The sequence below is a fragment of the Lemur catta genome, chromosome 4 (genome assembly GCF_020740605.2).
Source record: "Lemur catta isolate mLemCat1 chromosome 4, mLemCat1.pri, whole genome shotgun sequence".
Taxonomy (NCBI): Eukaryota; Metazoa; Chordata; class Mammalia; order Primates; family Lemuridae; genus Lemur; species Lemur catta.
Window position 1 is genome coordinate 22,768,617 of NC_059131.1, and position 21,786 is coordinate 22,790,402.

General features: G+C 51.7%; 1 protein-coding gene across 3 annotated transcripts in view; it reads right to left on the bottom strand.

Annotated features, from left to right (window-relative positions):
* Window positions 1-21,786, bottom strand: part of GALNT14 (polypeptide N-acetylgalactosaminyltransferase 14) — a 205,902-nt gene that overhangs the window by 62,322 nt on the left and 121,794 nt on the right. For all 3 annotated transcript variants that reach the window (XM_045549331.1, XM_045549332.1, XM_045549333.1), the window contains exon 2: window positions 15,258-15,427. In XM_045549331.1, coding sequence (XP_045405287.1) covers window positions 15,258-15,427 — 170 coding nt within the window. The remainder of the gene's footprint in view (window positions 1-15,257; window positions 15,428-21,786) is intronic.

A 21,786-nucleotide genomic window follows, 5' to 3' on the forward strand; every position in this document is an offset into this window, starting at 1 on the left:
CTCCGGACCCTTGCAGGCACTGTCTCTCTCCCATGTGTCTGAAGTTCACTCTCCACTCTTCCAAGACCTGGCTATTTTTCTCCTCTTCTAATCTTGGCTTGGAAGTTACTTCTCCTGGGGAGCATTTCTCAGTCTCCTGAGGCTTTTCCAACGTGCCTGTCTAGGACCCTGCGCTCACCCCATCGCTGTAATTTATTACCAAGTGCTGTGAAATTACTTTTCTGTCTCCTCTACTGACTGTGGCTGCCATGAAGGCAAGGACTTATTTGCAGCTGTAACCTCAGTACCTAGCATGGCAATGAAACCTACCAGGCACACGACAAGTGTGTGAAGAATGGGTGGAGAGGCGAGTGAAGGCAAGAGGCAGGCAAGGCTTCCACGGGGTCAACGCGAGATGGGAAAATGCCCTTTGCCAAGCTATGGGTCTCCCTGGCACAGTGAGCTACGCAGCAGTAAGCTGAGGGAGGGCAAGGTCAGTAATGCAGCAAAGAGAGACCAAGTAAGTCTCCCAAACCAAAGTGGAGTCTGGAAGCTGAAGTGTGGAGCCGTGGTGGGGAGAATGAGGAGGCGTGGGCTAAGGGTGTCCCCGGAGAACATCTGAGATGGTGCCTGGTGTCTGTGGACAGCTCTTAAGCTCTGTCTATTACACTGGAAACGCTCAGCTGTGTTTCAAAGGCTGGGATGTTCTTCCTGTTTACCAAAGTCGCGGGAATGATGAACAATGCTTCCTGGAGTGAGGGGGGGAGACTGGAATCCTATGGCAGACTACGGCCCAGACACTCTCTTCTCCTAGCCAGGCACTACCCAGTAGGGCAGCAACTAGCCACATGCGGTTACTGAGCATTTGAAATGCATCTACTCTGAATGGAGATAAGCTGTAAGTGTAAAATACACATAAGATTTCAAAGACTTAATATAAAAAAGAATGTAAAATATTTTACTTGTATTTGTTTACATTGATCACATGTCAAAATGATAATATTTGGAAAAATTGAGTCAATAAAATGTATTGCTAAAATTAATTTCATGTATTCTACTTTAATGTGACTACTAGAAAATTTTAAATTACATATGTGGCTCACATCTATTTCTATTGGACATCATTGTCCTAAGTGGTCACTGAACTTTACTTTGTATATAATCCAATTTAAAATTTCAACATTCGTGTCCAGGTATTGGGTTCTTCTGTATGAGTAAAATAAAATAAAAACATTATAGAGACCGTTATTAGATTTGCAACATTTCATTCTGCAGGAAAGAATATATCTTAAAAAATCCCATCATCTACCATCACCATCAGTTTGTAAAAGAAAGGGTATTTAAACACTAGGGAAGGCCACGATCTCAGAATAATTTATAGCCTTTAAATTATAAAATTTGGCTTTAAGAAAATCTCCCGGCCGGGCGCGGTGGCTCACGCCTGTAATCCTAGCACTCTGGGAGGCCGAGGCGGGCGGATTGCTCGAGGTCAGGAGTTCAAGACCAGCCTCAGCAAGAGCGAGACCCCGTCTCTACTAAAAATAGAAAGAAATTATCTGGCCAACTAAAATATATATATAGAAAAAATTAGCCGGGCATGGTGGCGCATGCCTGTAGTCCCAGCTACTGGGGAGGCTGAGGCAGGAGGATCGCTTAAACCCAGGAGTTTGAGGTTGCTGTGAGCTAGGCTGACGCCACGGCACTCACTCTAGCCCGGGCAACACAGCGAGACTCTGTCTCAAAAAAAAAAAAGAAAAGAAAAGAAAATCTCCCTCATTGCCTCTTCTCTCCCCAAGTCCATGGCTCAGACCTGCACTAATTTACTGATGGCAACCGAAGGTACTGTTCAGGGTTTGTTCTGCTAAATTATGACGAGCCTTTGTCTGACCACCCTCAGCAGGAACAGAAATGCTGCACGCACAAGACAGGACATCTCCCACTGTTCATTCTAGAACCAGCAGAGCCAGCTAGGCTCCTGGTGCTACAGGTTTTCTCTCTGCTTGGGCACTTCTGCTGCCTGCGCTGACTGCTGCGGTCTGGACTCAGAAGCCCCACCTGACTTAGGGAGTGCAGGCTCCTCCGGCTGCATTTAGAGACCTTCTAGAAATGACCACTGCTCCACTGTGTACCAGGGTCCTCTTCTCTTTCCAGACAACTAATTTTGGTCTCTTATGTCAAGCAGCCCCTCTGAAGTGAGTGGAACGCTAAGGATTGGTTTCCACCCGTGGGGGAAGTGGCAGGTCCTTCTCTCCAGGAAGATCAGCAGAGAGGCTGCAAAGAGGTTTCTCTTGGGATGCTGCTAGGACCTGTGTCAGCTGGTACCCAGCACCACCCAGATGGTAGCTGTGTGTGCCTGTGCATGTGTGTTGTGTATGTGTGTGTGTGTGCACGTGCAAAAAAAAAATGTGTTCTCAAAAGGCAAATGCAGAGCCAAGCTGGGACCAGAAAGTGTGGAGGTGGGCCATGACTTATTTTTGAAATGTTTCCTGAAAAAGGTTTCTCAGTGTCTGGGAGCAGAGCTCCTTCATGTCTCATTTTAGCCCTGCTTGAATCAGATCCCATGTCAGTAATAATAGATGGCACTTATCGAATCCTCACTGTGTCTTCCCAGAGCTTTACGTCTGCACAGTAACTCTCTGGGGTAGGTGCCCCGAGTCCTTCTCTCATGGAGGACAAGGCGGGTCCCAGCAGCGAGCTGCAGAGCCTAGGTGTAAACCCTGACAGTCTGGCTTTCCAGGCCGTGCTCACAGACTGTCTGGACTCACTGCCTCGCAAACCTTCATTCCATGCTCGCCTTTCTCTGTGTCTTCCATCTTGAAGGCTGCATGCTGGAAGGTTCTACAAACATGGAAAATCATGGGTCTGGGCTGTCCTTCACCTGCTAAAGATACCCCCTTGACATCCTCTGAGCTATTTCATGATAGTTCTCCAACTTTCCAGCTAAAGGATCAGAGAAGAGTCATTTTCTCCTTTTGCCTAAAGTGGGGAAGTTTCCTCAAAGTGAAGCAGCTAAGACCTACAGACTCCAGACCAGCGACTCTAGGGCTGTGCCCATCCGAGCACAGAGTTCAGGAATGGTATGTTTGAGGCTAAGTGTCCAACACCTCTTCTCCAGGGGACTCACAACCGTGTGCCACTCCGAAAGGTCAGGGGTGGGGTGTAGGTAAGAAGCAAAGGCTGCCCACACCTTCCTGCAGTCAGTCCATCCTCAGGTCAATCCTGCACCCGAATCTGCCGCCATCACCTCCTATCACTCTCACTGTTATCCCTCAAGCCTGACCCATGCCCGTCTGCCATCCTGCAACAGCTTCCTGACTATTCTGCCTGCAGACACTGCCTTCTTGCCTATTCCTCCCACCCTTTCCATGGCGATCTGCCCAACACGCTGCTTTACCTGTGTGACCCTTTCCCCCAAAGTCAGAAGCTACCTGGAGTCACGCCATGACCAGCATCCCAAGGCCTCCCCGCCATGTAAGCCTCCACCCTCGGCTGCCGCATTCCCTTACAGGGGCCTCTGGCCCTGCCCAACCAGCCCATTGCCTCCCTGGGCCGTGCCCTGACCTCCACACGCCTCCCTGGTCCTGCCACCTTCCTCCTCCAGCTGCCTAGACTGTAACTGCTGTGCAGTGTTCAGTTGAAGTGGCTTCCTCCACCGCCTGCCCGGTGGGCTGCCTGTGTCACCGTTCCCCTTCCCGCACAGCCACACCATCGTCCCAGGTAGACCGCTGCCTTCTTGAGGGCGGAGGCCACATTTCTACTTCTTTATTGTCCTGTGGACAAGTTGCTCAACCTGCTGGAGTCAGTTTCTTCACCCAGGGTCACAGCAAAGCTGTGAGGCTGAACTGAGAGAACATATATAAGGTGCCTACCACGCGTCAGGGGAATGGTGTGATCAATAAGTGTTTGCCGATTGTGGCACTGGATTTATGTGTGAACACAGAGAATTCTCTGTTGAGTGAGGATGGTTTTAAATTTCCCATGGTTTGGTTTCCTCCCTCTGTTCTGAGGATTCAGTCCCACACCTGTACCTTAGCTTGCAAACCCCGACGCTTTCAGCAGCTTGAGAATGAATCCAGCAAGGTCTCTCTGGGCCCCTGTTCACCTGGCTGATTCGGACGAACAGGCTGCGTGCCAGGTCCCCAGCCAGGCTCGGGAGGTGCAAAGGTAACTCAGCACCCCGGCCCGTGTCACTCAATGTCTGCCACCAGGACTGACGGGTGCTGCTCAGAGGTGAGCATGGTTGTAAGAGGAGCTGGCAAACTCCGTCCCGGGGGGAACAAGGTGTCTTCCAGGAAAAGGGACCCTCCACCCAGATTCCTGAAGGGCGAAAGAGCATCCTGAGCAGAGAGAGCAGTGAAGATGAGGAGGTGTGACCCCTCACGGCACAGCTGGGCACAAGCCAGGACCTGGCCGGGGCCCTGCCCTCAGGGTGTGGGTGAGAGACGGGGCGGGGTTTCAGATGAGGAGCCCTGCAAGTGCATCCAGAAAGCTCTCTGAGGCGGATGTATGAGCAGGGCCAGAGCCAACCGGGGGGCACCTGAGGGCTGCCGCAGTCACCAGGTGAGAGGCAGGTGGCTGTGGAGCGGGGTAGCAAGCCCAGGGACCAAGGGCTATCTCAGAGGCAGACTCCACAAGATGCGGGTGGGACAGGAAGGGAACTCCGGGGGTGCGGGCTCGGGTGCCACGGTGAACGGAGGGCCCTGGCCTCAGGTGGAGGAGGTGCTTGCTGTCTCAAGAGGTGGTACAGGCAGGCTCAGTGGTTCAGGTTTGGGGCAAGGAGTAAATGATGCGTCCGTAGGATGAATCGAGGGGGAGAGCCAGGGCAGAGCGGGGCATGAGAGAACAGAGGCCAGGAGGCCTGCCCTGGCCAGCGTCAGGGCTGCCGTGAGGGTCAGACAGGTCAGGGGATGGGAGCTGTCTGGATACGATGAAACTTCAGTCAATACAAGGGGCTCCTCTTGCTGCCTAGGGACACCAAGGACAACCGCAGAGGGCATTTACTGATGCTGCCTGGCTAGCCCAGATGGGCCCTCGCTGGCTCAGTGGCCCATGGGTCCCCAGCAGAGCCCTTCTTCCATCACACCCCACATTCCTCGGAGAGTTTGCAGCCACTGAGGCCTCACGTGGCTTTCCCGGCTCCATCCCACCGCCTGCCACCCGGGCTCGGCAGTCCTCCCCCCCACAGTGCCTCCCAGGGCTGGCGGCTCCTCTCCTGCTCTTCCCATCTCTCGTCACATGCACTTTGTATTCCCTGGCCCCCGGCCCTGCATGACACCCTCCGCTGGCCTTGGCTTCTATCCCCAGTATCTTTCAAGTGCAGATTTCACCAGACCTGGCATCACAATTGCCTCATCGTTTATTTTGCTCTCCAGTTTTTAAAGTAAGTTTGACATTCAGGCAAGTGGAACATTCCACGCCGGGAGCCAAGGCTGAGGCTGGGAGCTCTCTAAGGACTTGCCCTCCGCCTGCGCCACCTCGTTCTCAGCTCAGCGCTGACGACTGTGAGCCACACCATCCCACTCAGGGGTGGGGGCAGGGTCCTGCGCCAGGATCTCTCCAAACTGTCACCGCTTTTCCCCCCCTGTACCTGTCACCTCTCTGCCCTGCCTCCCAGACCTGCTTTGGCCTGAAGCTGAGAGCAGCGGGAAGATCACCAAGCCTGAAGCCAATGCCACTCCCAACGCTAGTGCTAATGTGACTACTCATGGCCACAGCTGACAAAGGGTCACCGGGTGTGCTCTAGTCACACCAGAGGACACGCTCGGCATCTGACGTGAGTTACTTCACCTTGCCCTGAGGACATTACTATTCCCATTATACAGATGAAGAAACTGAGTCTCAGGGAGTTTGAATAACTCACCCAAAGACAAGCTAGTGAGTGGCAGGGATGTTTTGTCACAAAGCTCACAGGACTAGGAGACCTGGCCCTGCCACCTGGTCACCCAGTTACCTCTCCTGGATCTCAGCTTCCTTCTCTGTGAAGCAGCAATGACCCTTCACCCACAGGGGTACTGAGGACGGCCTGGGAAAGGGACGGAAGGCAATCCGTAAAGCCCGACACAAATACGAGGCATGACCAGTCTTACCCTAAGGGCTCCCTGCACAGCTCATCCTTCCCTGTAGGAACTGCCCCAAGATCCCAGCCCCAGCACCAAGCCTCCTCGGGATTTCCTCAGGCCAACCCTGCCGGCCTGTTTCTTCCCGCAGCAGAGGGGCATTGGGTGTATCACAGGAGCCAGTGGTTCTTGGAAGTGCTGGGGGGGTCATAAAGGGGAGAAGCCTGTACATTCCAGCTCTGTTTTCTAGACTGAAAAATGTAGGCAGGTCACCCCTGTTTGCAGCCAAGCTGCCATCCACGTGAAGTGCCAACTCCAGGAGCAAATGGCTCTGCCGCTGCTGTGTTTAACAGACCCAGGGGTTTCAGATGAGTGAAAAGACAGTCAAAGCAGCCTACAGGAGCATCTCAGGCTGGGAGGGGTCCGGCGACCTACACTGTGGGGACGCAGAGGGGGCGGGGAGGCCCCCGTGGGAGGAATGGACAAGGTGGCAATGAAAAAGGACAGCTCCGATGCTCCGGGGGGCCCTGGAGTCCTGTCAGGGAGGCAAGTGTGTAAGGGGGAGGGGCAAGCAGGGCCCTGGGGGAGGGCGCTGCTGCCGAGCAGGAGGCCGTGGTGTTCTGGAAATAGCCTCCAAGCCGATCCAGTCCCCAGCCGGTTCCCACACGTCTTCCCGGCAGAAGCATTTTCATACCAGCAGACAGAGCTGGGAGTGGCCTTAATAAGCGTCTCTGACTTACTTCTCTCGTCTTGCATGGGAGGAAACAGGCACCCAGGGAGCAGAAGGGTCGTCGGGCAGTAACTCAGAAAGGACCTGTGTCTTCTCATGCTCAGCCCATGTATTCTTTTTCCCCTTATCCTATTATGCTGCCTCAAAATGTCACAAAAAATGTCAAAAAAATAACCAAAAGAGAGGCAGGTTACTGAGGGGGACTAAGAGCCAGGCTCTGTGCTTGGTTCTTGGGCAAAGGGCGTGGACGGACGCAGACAGGAGGGGCAACACACTTGATTAGGCCTTCACGTGGCCATGGAACTTTTACAAAAAGGTGCACAGCTTCCCTGACCTGCAGGGAGAGGTAAATTAAAAACACAATAAGATGTCACTACTCAGCCTCCAGAAAGGCTAAACTGAAAAAGACAGACAGGAGCAGGTGACGGGCAGCAAAGACGTGGACAACTGGGACTCTGCTGTGTCCCCTTCCCGGAACGTGGCAGTTCCACAGCCGCTCCCACGGAAAACCCTTCAGACACACATACGCGTCTTCACCAAAGACGCGTGTGAGACTCATCAGAGGAGCTCTAGTCATGAGAACCCCAAACTGGAAAAGCCCGAGTGAGCATTAGTAGTATACTAATTGGAATGTATTCACACAAGGAATAGTATACAGCAATGAGAACAAACAAACTGTGCCTTGCACACGTGGCTGGATTTCACACACATACTTATGAGGAAAGCCAGACACACAAGAGTGCATACCATGTAATTCCATTTACATAAAGTTCAAAAATGAGCAAGGTTCATCTATGGCATCTGAAGACAGGACAGGTATGGGGGATTCCAACTGGACAGGGGCACAGGGTGGCTTCTGGCAAACTAATAGTGTTCCTTTTCTTGCTGTACATGCTTGATGTAGAAACACGGTGTATTCTCTGTAAAATTTCTCCAAGCTGTACCTGTAGGAGGTATGTACTTTTCTGTATATATGGTATATTTCAATATAAGGTTTACTTAAGAAAAGATGAAGAGAGATTCTGGTCTTGGGGCAGATTTCGGTCTTGCAGGAAGATTTCAAAGGCCACTGAACTGGAAGAATTCAATACAGCCCATGAAATAGGCAGGAGCTGCAGCCAAATGCAGCAATGCCATCTTCTCCACCCATCCTTGTGTTCACCACAGCACTAAAGAGAATCCCCAAAATGCAGAGTGCAAATCTGGGGCATCCCCCTCACCCTTCCTCCAAGATAACTCAGAAGAGAAAGAACTGATACCACGTTGCCCTTGGTGTTACTGAAACCTTGAGCTTAGGGTCAGGGCTCATTTTCCAGGCTAGCCTAAGGGGCATGCCTCCTCCGGGAAGAGAGCCATAGGTGAGGATGGACTGGTGGCCTGGGGAGGGCAGCGAGGTAGTTCCCACCTGTCCACCTGGGGGAGTTACTCACTGGGGGAATCTAACTTCCATGAAGGCAAACTTTTGGTCTGCTTTTTTATGACATATCCCTAATAGCCTTGGACGCAATAATTTGTAGAATGAGTCCTTCGTGGCAAATATTTAATCCAAGTCGTTTTCCATCCTGGGTGCTGAACATACTTCTACCTATCTTTCTGTACCTCTTTCCACTGCCTCGTCCCCCAGGCAATGTGACATAAAGGAGGCAAAGCCAGGGAGAGAGAGGGAAATCGGTCCCCAGAACCAAGGCCACCGAGTACCTTTCAAAGCCACACAAGGTTCTGCTTGGGTGACCTGCCCATTAGCATTTGGCCCAGGTGAGAGAACACCAGATGACACTATTTATTGCATTAGATGATTGAAATACATTATTGTAGTGCCTCCAGGCAAAGCTAAAATATAATTATCAAACCATCTTAATTGGGAAACCCAGAATCCTCACGCATCACCTCTTCTTGCCCCAAAGCACAAGTCAAGCACATGCACACACTCACTCACTCAGTGAATTTGGGCATAATAAGGGCTGTATGTTTTTGACAGAATAAGATAAACTATATGGACCCAGAATCTGAAAATTTGATTTTGAGTTTCAGCCAAGCATTGACTAGCTGTGTGACCTTGGACAAGTCCCCTAACCTCTCTGAGCCTGGCTCTCCTGACCTAGGTTTGTGGTTAATCTGCTGGTCTTGCTGTTCTGCTCAAGTCTCTGCAGCCCCATACTGGTGCTCAGTCAGAAACCCAGCAGTGAGCCTGGGCATGAAGGACTGCTCCTATTAGACCTGGAGACTGGGGACTAATTGCTAACACCGCACTTGGCACATGCTCAAGTTAGTGTGTTGAGTGAATGAATGAGCAAGTGAATGAATGAGTGAGTGAAATGTACAATGCAAGGTCAAAGTTGGCACAAATTCCCCAGGAAACAAGGTATGAGAACACCAATTAGTGAAGGCAGTTTGTCTGGATGAATTCTCATCAGCAGGTGCTGCTGTCTGGTCATCTTTTGAAGGCTGAGGAGGTGCCCTTTGGGAAATCTCCCTGGAACTCACAGAACAGCAGGAGAGGCCTGCAGGCTCAGCATTCAGGGAAGCAGGGGACCCGGAATGGACAGGAATCCTGACCCAGAGGCCCCTGCTGTCCTGGCTCCTGTGGCCTTTCTTCCCCTCTCACCCTGGCAAGAACATCCTAAGGCCCTGTCGGTGGTACCACAGATAGCTGCCCAGGGCCAGGGGAGGGACACAGTTCTACCACAGAGCCACTTCCAGGGTTTTCTGCAACCCCAAAACTCTGAGCTCCCCAAAACTCTGAGACGCTCCAGAGTGAAGTACACTCACAGCCACTGTCAGTGGGCTCACATCCTGTACTGAAAAATGGTGTGCAGGAGGAACCAGAATGTCACAGATGGGGACAGCTTGTTTGCAAAAGCTAAGTGTCTGTGATGGGTCTCCCTCTCCCCTCCCCTGGCCTTGATGTAGAATCACTAACGCTGTGCTGAGCTAGTGCAACAGCCTTGACTCGGAGGGAATATGAACATTTTTTATGCTTAGCCATTCCAGCTGTAAAGATTTTTATCCTATTACTGCTAAGTGACGGGTACACAGAGAGAAATGATGATGATCTTCGGCAGCCATCCCAACCGAGTAAATACAAGGAGGGACGGATGTGACCAGAGGCTGGGCCACTGCTCCTTCATTTCCCAGGAGGAAAAGGAGCCAAGGAAAAATGTCTTCCTGGTGAGATGTATCAAAGTGTGGAATTTTCCCTCCAGGCAAGTGATGGGCATCCCACTGTCTGCAGCGTTTAGCAGCGCTCTGGACAAACGCTGGGAGAGTCTGCCCAGGGAACGGTCAGACCCAGCCAGGCCCGCAGACGTGACCCAGTGAGGCTTCCCCAGCTCTAACCCCTCCCAGCCCATGGCCCATGGGCTCAGGCCACCCTGCCACCTGCTCCCTGCAATCAACGCAACCCCATAATAGGCACTGCTCGGCAACAGCAAAAATATACATTTGCTTTATCAAAATATTTCCCTCCTCCTTGAGGGCTGTGTCTCCACTTGATGAGTGCTGGCTGCCAGGCGTTTTGTGTATCACTTGGACAATGACAAATCCAGCTGCTGTCACCAAAATGTAGTGACAGGGTGGGGCTGGGACAACTGGAAAACGAGGACTATTTGTGGGATCAGCCAGTGGTTTATAGATAGAAGCAGCAGAACTCCTCTGGGAAAACTTGGACTTGCCCCAGCTAGAAGTTGTCTCCTCGTTACATTGAAATCGTTATTTAGGGCACATCACCTACCTCCTACCTCTGACACAAGTAACCACATCTTATTCATCCTTGTGACCTCACAGGACCTAGGCAGCCACCTGGACATTAAGGCTCTCATCTGAGTTAACAAAACTGTTGGCCTCAGTGGGTAAAGTTGGAACTAGGATGCCCCAAGGCAAGCTCCATGTTTTGTTCAACTGGGGTGGGGGCTGGTGTAGACATGTATATACCCAGAATGAGACCAACCGCAAAGCGTTATCATCCGCGAGTCATCATACCCAACACCCTTATTTCACAGATGAGAAAATGAAGCGAAGAAAGGAGCAGGGATGTGCCGAAGGCCACTGCTGGGCTACTTGTCCCCATTCCTCTGATGTGGCCTGAGACCAGGGACAAGGGGACTCAGAGACACACGTGTCTACAGGCGCCAACAGCAGGCTTCCATCTCGAGAGTGTGAAAATCACATCAGATGCAGCGAGGGTGGAGTGTGCATGGGGAGGCTGCTAGCCTTGCGGCGTGACTGAGCACGGGATCCCTTGGAAGCTGCAGAACTTACTTTCTGAACCACGCTGGGTGTGGGCTTGCTCCCTGCCCACCCTGGGCCCCCTAAACCCTGGGAAAGGAGAGCTCAAAGCCTGCCCCCGTCTTAGCTCCTTCCACCCCTCGCCCATAACCCCACACTTCAGACAGACCCGACTGCCTCCCACAAAATACCCTGGACTCCACGGGGTGAAGGACCAAGAGAAAAATGGCCACTCTGTTCCTTTCCATACAGAGAAATGAAGCCCCCAGGCCCGTCTGGGCTCCTTCCACCCCACAATGCCTGGCTGTGGCGCCGGGTGCATCTGGGATTCCATCAGCACGCGGCCTGCTGGGCAAGAATGTCCACAGCCTCCCTCCTTTCTTCTCCGACTCCCACCTGCTGCCTCCCCCATCTCCCGGCAGCTTCAGCTTCCTAAGCAACTCACCCCGGCCCCCGCCCTCCTGGCAGCACTTGCTCTAATGCTCGGCTAATAGTTCTCTGTTTCAGGCGCTGTCCAAACGCATCCTATAAATCAGAATCCAATTACTGGGGTAAGAAAATTGGAAGCAAATGTAATAAGCTCAGACCCCTCCCACATGACGTTTCTTCACTCTTCTCTTTTCAGTAATGAGAACTCTTTAAGGGAAAAAGCCTTTTTCTTTAACTCTGAGTCTGCTCTCCCGATCGCCCACAGGAGGCCCCTGAGGATGAGACGATAAGAAGGGGGCAGGCGGACACAGAGGTCAATTGTTTTTCTTATTCTCGCTTTTATTTGTTCAACAAACATTTATTGAATTCCTATCCCATGCCCGGCACTGCAGTAGATGCTCAATGTGTCTCTCACCCTAGAGGGCAATTGATGTCATGACCTTAGGACCTTAGCTGCAAGGCATGATGGGAACACAAAGGCGGCCCAGTAGAGCAAAGCCTGTGTCCATGGGGTTGGGTCCCACAAAGGAACCAGGAGTCCAGCGTGGGCCAGTGGCCATGGGGTCAGGCATGGTTCCAAGTAGAGACTTCTTGGTAGAGGTGATGCCAATTCCCAGGAGGATGGCAAGACCCGGATGCTGTGGATGAAGGAACTGGGAGAAGATGGAGGAACAAGAAGGAACCAGATAGGCCAAGGTCCCCACAGGGCCTGAGTCAGAGTCATGTCACCTGGACAGAGGGAGAAGGCTTTAGCATGTGGGCTGGTAGGTGGCCTTATTCCCAGGCCTCTGCTCTCTACTCAAAGCCTGAGCCTTTCAGCTGGACCAACCCACCCATGAACTTCATCTGGTCCACAAAAACAAGCCACAGGTGTCAGCTGATGCTCTGTGGTTTCCAAACTTGAGCAGGCATCAGAGTTGCCAAGGCACAGATTGCTAGACTCCACCCTCAGAGTTTCTGATCCGGTAGTTCTGGGAGAAGCCCAAGAATCTGCATTTCTAACAAGTTCCCAGGTGATGCTGCCACTGCTGGTCTCTTGGCTTGAGGAACCAGCCTTTGAGAGCCACTGTGCTAAGCCCTAGCTACTCAATGTGTGATCCCCGGACCACCAGCGTTAGTATCACCCAGGAGCCTGTTAGAAATGCAGAACCCTGGGCCCCACCCCAGATCTACTGGATCAGATTTTAACAAGATCCTCAGGTGATTTGCTTGTTTGCATATTGAAGTGTGAGAGGCACTTACCTAAAGCAGTGGTTCTCAATGCTGGATGCTCACAAGAATCACGTGGGGACCTTAGAACAGAAATCCTACAGCTGGATCCTGCAGTTGGAGTCTGAGTCTCAGCATTTTTCAAAGGTTCCCAAGTGATTCTTGTAAGAAGCCTGGATTGAGAACAGCTAATGTTCATGGCCAGCACTCCACTCACTCGAATTTCTCTGGCATTGAACCTGACCTTGAAATGCACCTCTGCTCTCCCCTGTTCCCACCACCACGCCTGGCAACTTAGTGATCTTCATAACCGACGCCCCTTCCTGGTACTTGGGACACAGGTGCTTCCTCGGTTGGGGGTTGGCTGTGTCTCTTCCCCGTGCACCTGCTGCTTTCTGTCAGAGACCTCCCCAGCCACTCCGGGCCATCACCTTTCCCACATTCCCCATAATAAGAGCAACAACCGATACTTTAAAAACATTTACTATGGAGTAGGTAAATACATATATTTTATTTGATCCTTATAAAAATGGAATTAGGATCATTATTATTATTTTTATCACTGTTTTTCAAAACAGGAAACAGGTACAAAGAAGCTAGGCAACCTGAGTTCACTCAGCTAGTCAACAGCAGACGGAGTGGATTGGAAACAGGGCAATCTGATCCCAAAGACCCTGTCCTTAACCCCCAATATGGTTGATACACTTTCCCTTTTTGTCTTCCCAAAGGGTGTCTAAATTCTGTCTACATCCTCTCTCCCCTTCTTGCTGCAATCCCAGCAGAGCTCACTCTCTTAACAGATGGAACGCACTGGGTCAGGTGCAAAGCCTGGAACTTAACCTGGCGAGCTGGGCTCCTATGGAACGGGCTCAGTTCGCCACCCAACACCACCACCTATGTCCGGCCCTCGCAGAACTTTGGTTTGTGCCTCTAGATCGTAGAACAGGGTGACTGCAGAAATTGTTCCTGCTCAGGGTATCCCCAGGTACCCGCCTGCCCAGTGAATCCCTTGGTGCCTCCTTCCTGAGGGTGGGAGCAGCAACAGGTATCTCTTGGAAGGCTGTCACCCAGAGGCAGCCACTTTTCTGGCTAGGAGGTGTCCCTTTGCCCCTCTGGAGGGCCTTGGCATCTGGACTCAGAACAAGGGAGGGACCACTCGCCTGAGACCCAGAGGGGCTTCTCAGACTCCTGTCTCAGTCCCTCTTCCCCTCTGCCCAGGGAAATACAATACGCCAATATTTAAATAAAAATCCCTCAGATGCCAAGGAGCAGGATAAGTGCTGGGGAATTTACATGGGAATAATACAAGACTCTGACTTTGAGAAGCTTTCAGGCCAGCAGAAGGGAGTAGGTATAGCCCACGCCCTCGGTCTCCGGCTGAAGGGGACTGCCAGGCACTGCTGCTAAGGAAGCCGAGGGCGGAGTTTAATCCTGCAGACTGCCAGAGGTAGAGGAAGCCATAATGTCATCCAGGTCATCCCCCTGCTGTACTCACAGGGAAACCAAGACTCCAGCTTCTTTTAGTGATGACAGTGATTAACAAGGACTACTTGGGTTCCTCCATAGGATACATGCTGCATAAGACAAGGTTTCTGAGCCCACTAGCCTCCATAGTCCCAACTCAAGCGCCTCCAGAGTAGTCAGCCTCAACAGCCAGGAAAATTCTCACTCCCCTGCTCATAAAACCCAGTTTCCAAAGGAACACAGCCAAGCCTCTCGATTTAACATTGCCTTCAAACCCTCCACCCCCAGCATGCCAGCCTGCTATTTGGGGCCAGTTGCACAGCTAATTTCCTGCAGCAGATAGGAAACAACCACCAAGTCTTTGGCATCTCTGGGCCCCCAGCTTGGAGGCTGGGAGGGGAGGAGCTAAAGTTGAGACTGACCTGCTAAGTAGGTCTCCCCAGGAAGTGTAATGAGTCTAGAAAGGGAGGGTCAGGAGGCCAAATGTCTTCACAAAGCCTCTTTTTGCAGGGAAATAAAACTTTCTACACAGCATCAGGCCTGATCTCTGGAAGCCATTGTAGGTGTGGCCTGACCAACAAAGGGCTGGCAGGTTGAGGGCTGTGTGAATGTGCCCCCTCCACAGGCAGGCAGTGGAACCAATGGCAGGTGGGGAGGCCCCTCTGGCTTCTCATGTGGCAAAATGTGCGTGGCGTGGCACAGGAAGGGTCTCTCCCAAGGACAGAAGAGACCAACCACCTGACTTCCCTGGGATCTGCCCATCCTGCCCTCCCCCAGGTTGTGGGACTCCACCAGGGACAAACAGTCCTTGGCTATAGCATTGTTAGTGCTCCATGAGCTCATGGCAAGTGTCACCTGGGGTGACCACCCGCTGAGAAGGCAGGTGCAGGTGACGGGGACCGCCCATCCTGTCCAACCTCCTGGCAGAAGGTGGGGGGGTCTTTGGCCTGGCTCTTGGCACTAAGCAGTGGCAGCACAGACAGGGTAAATTACCATATCCTAGAGACTAGGACCTAGTCCCTTTAGAGTCCCACTGGTAGCAGATACTTTGCCCACCAAATTCTCAGCGCTGGGCCCTGCACAGGGTAGGCCCCAGATCGAGCCTGCTGCTGACCTGTCAACACTGCAGGGCGGGGGGCGGGTACAGGGGGGAGAGCAGGAAGTACCTGGAATGGCGAGTGTCCGGGACGGCCCGGTTGCTGGGGGTCCGCTCGCTCTCCCGCTGGTTGAAAGCGTACAGCTTGTAGGGGTCCTCGCCGATGCGCCACTTTCTCGCATTCAGATACCGCCGCTCATCAAACTGGTCCCACAGGTCGTCCCAGTCAGCATCCGAAGGCTGCGCGACAAGAACGGGAAGTCTGTGAGAACCGCTCCCTGCTCCACTGGCCCTGTCCGCCTCCCGGTACCCAACCCCAGAGACCAGGCCAGTGCTGGCAAGGCGTGGCTCAAAGATGGGGACAGAGGCAGCCCGTCTCAGCAATGATAGACAGAACGGCAGTAACGGCTGCTCCCACTTAGCGAGCACCATATGGCGCTACACACCAGGCGCTGCTCTAGGACCTTGACCACGTTATTTCATGCAGTTCTCAGAGCAGTTCCATGAGATGGACACTGCACATACTCCCATTATACAGATGCAAAAAGAGCCTCCATAGGTAAGTGCCTTGCCCAAGATTCCCCAGTTTGGAAGCGGCAGGGCTGGGACTTGAATTCTAGTATCCTGAGCCCAGAGGATGTCTCTCCAGGGCAATTTGAGAACACCTGGCTTAAAAGTGCTTGCCCGGTGGCTGGCACCGAGTAGGTACGCAGCAACTGCCGCCGTTCTCTCCTCCTCCGCTGGAGGAAAGGCAGCAACAGGAAAGAGTGATCCATCTATCATGGTGTGCCACCCCCCAGACACCCTTTCTGTTCTGTCTCCCTCCTACCCAGGAATCAGATTATTTTTAGAAGCATCAATGGAGGAGTGAGTAATAACCCTCGCCATACATGGAGGCAGCACTATAGAACGTGCAAGGCGGTTTCTGTATTCATGATCTCATTTCATCCTCACCAAACCCTCCGAGATGAGTAGGGAGGATGAGGTTCCAGAAAGATTACGAGGCTGCACAGGTGGAAAGTGGCAGAGCACGCAAAGCAGAACTCAGTCTCCCGGGCCCTCCGGCAGAGGAGGTGAGGGGATGCGCCCAGCCAGAGCCCAGCCTGCCCGGCCCCGATCCACCCCACCCACCCCAGCTCCACAGCCCACAGACTGTCCACATAGCCAGCAGAAGGTGTGGGCTTCAAGGCCTTGGCAAGCTCAATGCTTATATTTGGTGGCCATTTCCCAATTCACGCTACATGTTCCCAGTATACTCCCAACCCTAGGGAAGAGCCAGTCTGTATCCAAAAGAGCTCACACCTTTCAGGTTCCTCCAAACCATAAGATGCTGTGTCTCTAGGAAGAACATGCTGATCCAGTTCTGACCTGGAACATGAGGGCCGGGGCTGACATCATCCATGACAATGAGATGCTCATTCATGTTTTACTGACCCAAGTGGTTGTGCAAGTGTCTTTAAGCTGCCTGGGTACCGAGAGAGCTGAGCTGAGAGCTGCCCCTCCCGTCACGGAGCAGAATGCACTTCCTGCACTCGGGAACCTGACCAGGACGGCCCAGGGAGGCTCGGCAGACAGCGGTGCGGGCACTTGGCCCCCACGGCAGGTAGGAGGGGCTCGCCCGTCTGCACATTCATCTCAGGCACCGCCGCAAGCTTATCCAGTAATTGATCTCCCCCTCTCTCTGTTATCTCCTTTTGAAACAGCATTCTCTTGCTAATAGCACAAAATGAAGCTTTGGAGACCAGAGATTTTTATCCAATAATTGATTTTATTAATGTCCTGTGATACTGCTGCTACAGAACACGCTAGGGGGAATTTGAGTGGGGGTGTGAAACCCCCAGCTTGTGCGGTGCAATGCCACATCCTGATAGCTGTCACCTCTGGTTGGAACATCACCCCACGGCAACCTTGAAATCCCATCGTCGTGGGAAGGGCCATGGAACTGTCTCCCACTAGCTTGTTTCCAATTTAATTCGTTGCAGTTTTCTCAGTAAGTGGTGAGCCTGCCCAGTGCTCGGAGCTGGGGAGGAGGGCTGCGGAGACGGAAGGCCCCTGCCCTTGAGGGGGCTGCAATGTCACAGACAGACACGTGTGGAGATGCCTGTAACACACCGCAAGGTGAGTTCAATTACATAAGCTCGATGACAATGCTGGTCATTGTCACAGAGCAGTGAGGGGAGCTGGGGACAGCTTCTTGGATAAGGTGTCACATGAGTTAGATCTTGAAGGATGAGTAGGGATCTTAACTTTGCTTGAGGGAAGATAGAGATGGGAAATAAGTGTGTACTGAAAAGCCAGATAGAAGGCAGAGTAGTAGATATGTTTAGATGCACAAATACTTAGCACTGTGTTGCAACTGCCTGCAGTACTCAGCCCAGGAACCTGCTGCACAGGTGTGCAGCCTGGGAGCACTAGGCCACACCACACCATACAGCCTAGGGGTGTCGTAGGCTCGACCATCTAGGTTTGTGTGAGTGCACTCTAAGACGTTCCCACAAGGAAAAAATCGCCTAACTTTTCTATATAAACTTTTATATGTATACTTTGCAAAAGTATATAAAAGTTTATATGGAAAGAGATTTATTCTAAGGAACTGGCTCACACGATTATGAGAGCTGCCAAGCCCCAAGATCTGTGCTGGTCCCGACGGAGACCAAGAAAAGGCGATGCTTCTGTTTGAGTCTGAAAGCAGGAGAAAAACAATGTCCCCACTCAAACACAGTCAGGCAGGTGACGTTCCATCTTAGCTCTTTTGTTCTATTCAGGCCTTCAGTGAGGTGGATGGGGCCCCTCACACTGGGGAGGGCAATCTGCTTTACTCAGGCTACTAATCCAAGTGTTAATCTCATCCAGAAACACTCTCACAGGCAAAAGCAAAATACCGTCTCACCAAATGTCTGGGCACCCCGTGGCCCAGTCAAGGAGACACATCAAATTAACCATCACAGGCAGGAAGGCCTGGAGGAAGAAAATCTGTGCGGGGAATGGCTAGCTCAGGAGTGCGAGGCTGGAATGTAGATTGCAAGGAGGGCACAAATGCAAGAAAACTCTAGAACGCAGCTGAGTCTGTACGAAGAAGATCATGGGGAAAACATCTCTAGCCACGCGTGTAGGATGGAGTGGAGAGAAGAGAACTACTGCAGGAGGCCAGTTGCGAAGGGACCACAGTAATCTAACCTGATGGGAAGGGACTCCCAAACTGGGGCCCTGCTGGGTGCCAAGTGGAGGGGCGGGAACCCATGATGACACACAGGGGCTGGGAGAGGGGATGTCACCAGCCTCTCGGCCTCATGCCAACCCCCTACTCTCTATTCACTCCAAACAGAGGCTCAGGGCCAAGAGGGCACAAGGCTGGTGGCTTGCTCAGCCTGGCTATCGCCACCCTATGGGGCGTCTGGGCACCCCCTAGCCCCCCTGGAAGGCACCGCTTTCTTGTAGCACCAAGAACTCAGCTGTGAGAACTCAGCTGCAATTCGGGCCCCCAGAGAGCCAGAGCAGCAGCCTGGCTGGCAGGAGGAATGCTATGAACAGTCCGTTGAGGGTGTCCCTGGAGGGGACCGCTCCCCGCTCAGACTGCCATGTGTATGGAGCTCGTTCACAGTTTGCTGCACGAGACCCACTGAAGGGAACAGCCCATACTGAGCTCGGCTTATCTGCGTGATTTCTGAGTATCTTAAGTAACGGTGAAGGTGAGTTTAAAATGAGAACACTAACACTCGAATAGCACTTTCTATTTTACAAAGCAGCTTGCACATCTATTGTCACAAAATCTTCGCACAATCCCCATCTTTGCTAGAGGGACAGCTTAGAAAAGGTTAGGTGGCTTGCCCAAGGTCACCAGCTGTTAAGTGATGAAATGCTGATTAAATCCTCCCAAAGAATCCCCAGTGCCACAGACAGAAATGAGTGTCTCCCCAGCTGAGGGTCAGTGGGCAGAGGAAGATCCCCCTTGAGGACCCACAGAGAGCCCGTGGCTGGGGGATCGGAGCACGCATGCAACGGCCAGCTGCTCGTCCCTACTGTCCCAAGGACGGAGCTGCCTGTGGGGCTCCTGGGGCTTCTGAAAGGGGCACTGGCTCTGCTGGGCATTTCCAGTCACATTGGGAGTTGGCTCCCGAGCTCCTCAATCCGTGAGTCCCCACATCCAGCTTCCAGAGTGCCTGGGAGGACACAGTGTGGGGTGTCGTGGTCACCCAACCGCAGCACCCTGGCCTCCTCCCTGCCTCTGCGCGGGGCCGCTCCAGTACCTTGTACCCGTGTTGTGGGTTCCCTGCTTCCCGGCTCTTGTGAACATCCATCCAGGAAGGCTTCCGGACACACCTTCCCCTCCACACACCTGCATAGCACCAGAAGTGCTAGTCCCCTCAGAAACAAAAACTCAGGCGTGCCCACAGGGCCCCACCCCAGAACTGCCCGTGCCCATGGAGCCCCCACAGCGCCCGTGGCCCCCACGCAAGCCTCCACTTCACCTTCTGACCAGAATTCACTCAGTCTAGAGGGAATGTGTTTCAAAAGATAGGTGTGATGCCACAAATAGAAAACAAAGACATAATCTTATTTTTAAGTTACATTTTTAATTAAAAAATAATAATTGTCTCTATTTGTGGGGTACAATGTGATGTTTTGTTACATGTGTACACTGTGGAATGATCAAATCAGGCTAATTAACATATCGATCTTCCCAAATATTTATCATTTCTTTGTGGGGAGTACATTCAAAATTCTCTCTTTAGTGATTTTGAAATATACAATATATTATTATTAATTATAGTTATTTTTTTGTCTAACTGAAACTTTGTGCCCCTTGGCCAACATCCCCCCAGCTGCCCCCCACCCCCAGCCTCTGGTAACCACAGTCTACTCGCTACTTCTTTGAGTTGGACTATTTGAGATTCCACATATACGTGAGATCACTATTCGGCCTTAAAGAAGCAGGAAATTCTGTCATTTACGACAGCATGGATGAATCTAGAGGACATTATACTAAGTGAAATAAGCCGCACACAGAAAGACTAAGACATAATCTTTTAAACAGAAGCTGTCTCGTTAAGGCTGCCAAACCCCTGGCCAAGACTATTGCTTAAATAATCTGGCAGCAAAAACTAAGGCTCAATAGCACATCCATTAAGTTGCTTAATTTCTCTCCTCCCACCATGCTTCCAGGAGAAATCTCAAATCTCCTTTCCTCCTTCCTTCCTGGGCCTGTTTCTCTCACTCTCATTTCAAGCTGATTATTTGGCTCTGAAATCACGATGTAGCCTTCCCTTCCCTTAGGGTTTGAACCTGACTCTATTTTCCGCTCGGGTGTTTGTCTCCCACTTCTTTCCCCAGTTTGATCCTATTTGTTCTCTCTTATTGTCCTGATTCTCTTCTTTTTCACCTTTAAAATGAGAAACTCTCTACCCCTCAGTAAATCTTCTATCCTACCCTGAACGGTGTGACACTTAATAGAACTTCTCACACTTACCCCATAATAAATCATCTAACACCGTGAGAGGTACTTACTATGTGTCATAAATATTGACATTTAGTCTTCACAATAATAGATGCCCATATTATTATTTTATAAGTGGGGAAATTGAGGCACAGAGAAAACAAGTACTGGGCCCAGTGTCACCCCGTTCGTCAGTGCTAGAGCCGGGATTTGAACCCAGGCAGCGTGAACCCCAGCTCCTGTGCTCTTTCCCAGCCTCATCACAGCCTCACTGACATCATCTTGGGCCATCTTCAAAGACTATCTATGCATTTTCCATCATTTTCCTCAGCCAGCTTCTTTCTTTGCTGTGGGCTGTTCCCCCTTCAGGGGAGGTCTTCACCCTGTCACCATAACTGCTCATCTCTCTCCTTGCTGAGCAACCCTCCTCCTCCCAGCAGCAGGGCTTGTTCCCAACAGCCAGGGCAAGAAAAGGTGGTCTCTGCAGGTAGACTCCTACAGAAAGGCGGGAACGTGCCAGGCTAACACAAGAGAAGGTCAGGATTGAAGAAACGATATAACGTACTTAAAGATGATATAATTCCTCCCTCCACCCAGTGTTGGAAACTCCAGCATGACATCCCACTGCCCAGTGGGCATCCCTCCAGGGTCCAGCCACTGACACAGAGGTCCCAAGGAGCCCCTCCAACCTCGAAGGACTGTAACTTCTAGATGTTTCCTTCTTATATCAAACAAGAATCTGTCTCCTGGTAATATCTCCCTTCTGGTGTTTTAGCCTCGTGATGTTTGGTACTAGTCTAATCTTTCTCTTTCATGTCCTTCAGATATTTAATGGCAGCTGTTGTGTCTCCCAGGTCTTCCAACCCCTGGTACCATCATATGAGACTTGCAAGTCAGCGAAACGAACACAGAGGATTATAAAACATGTGGCAAAGAGTTGAGCTGTTCTAGACCAACTGAAGTCAGGTGGGCTCATCAAGGAATCCACACACTGTGGAAACCCTCTTATGCATGCCTTACGCGAGGGGAGACATTGCCCGCCATGCAGCCTAACTTTTACATCGCTGTTTCACGGAGAGAAGCTCTTCTGTGAAAATGCTGCGCCTATGGTAATGCCTGCCATTTACTGGGCACTTACTATGCGCCAGGCTCTACATTACATTTA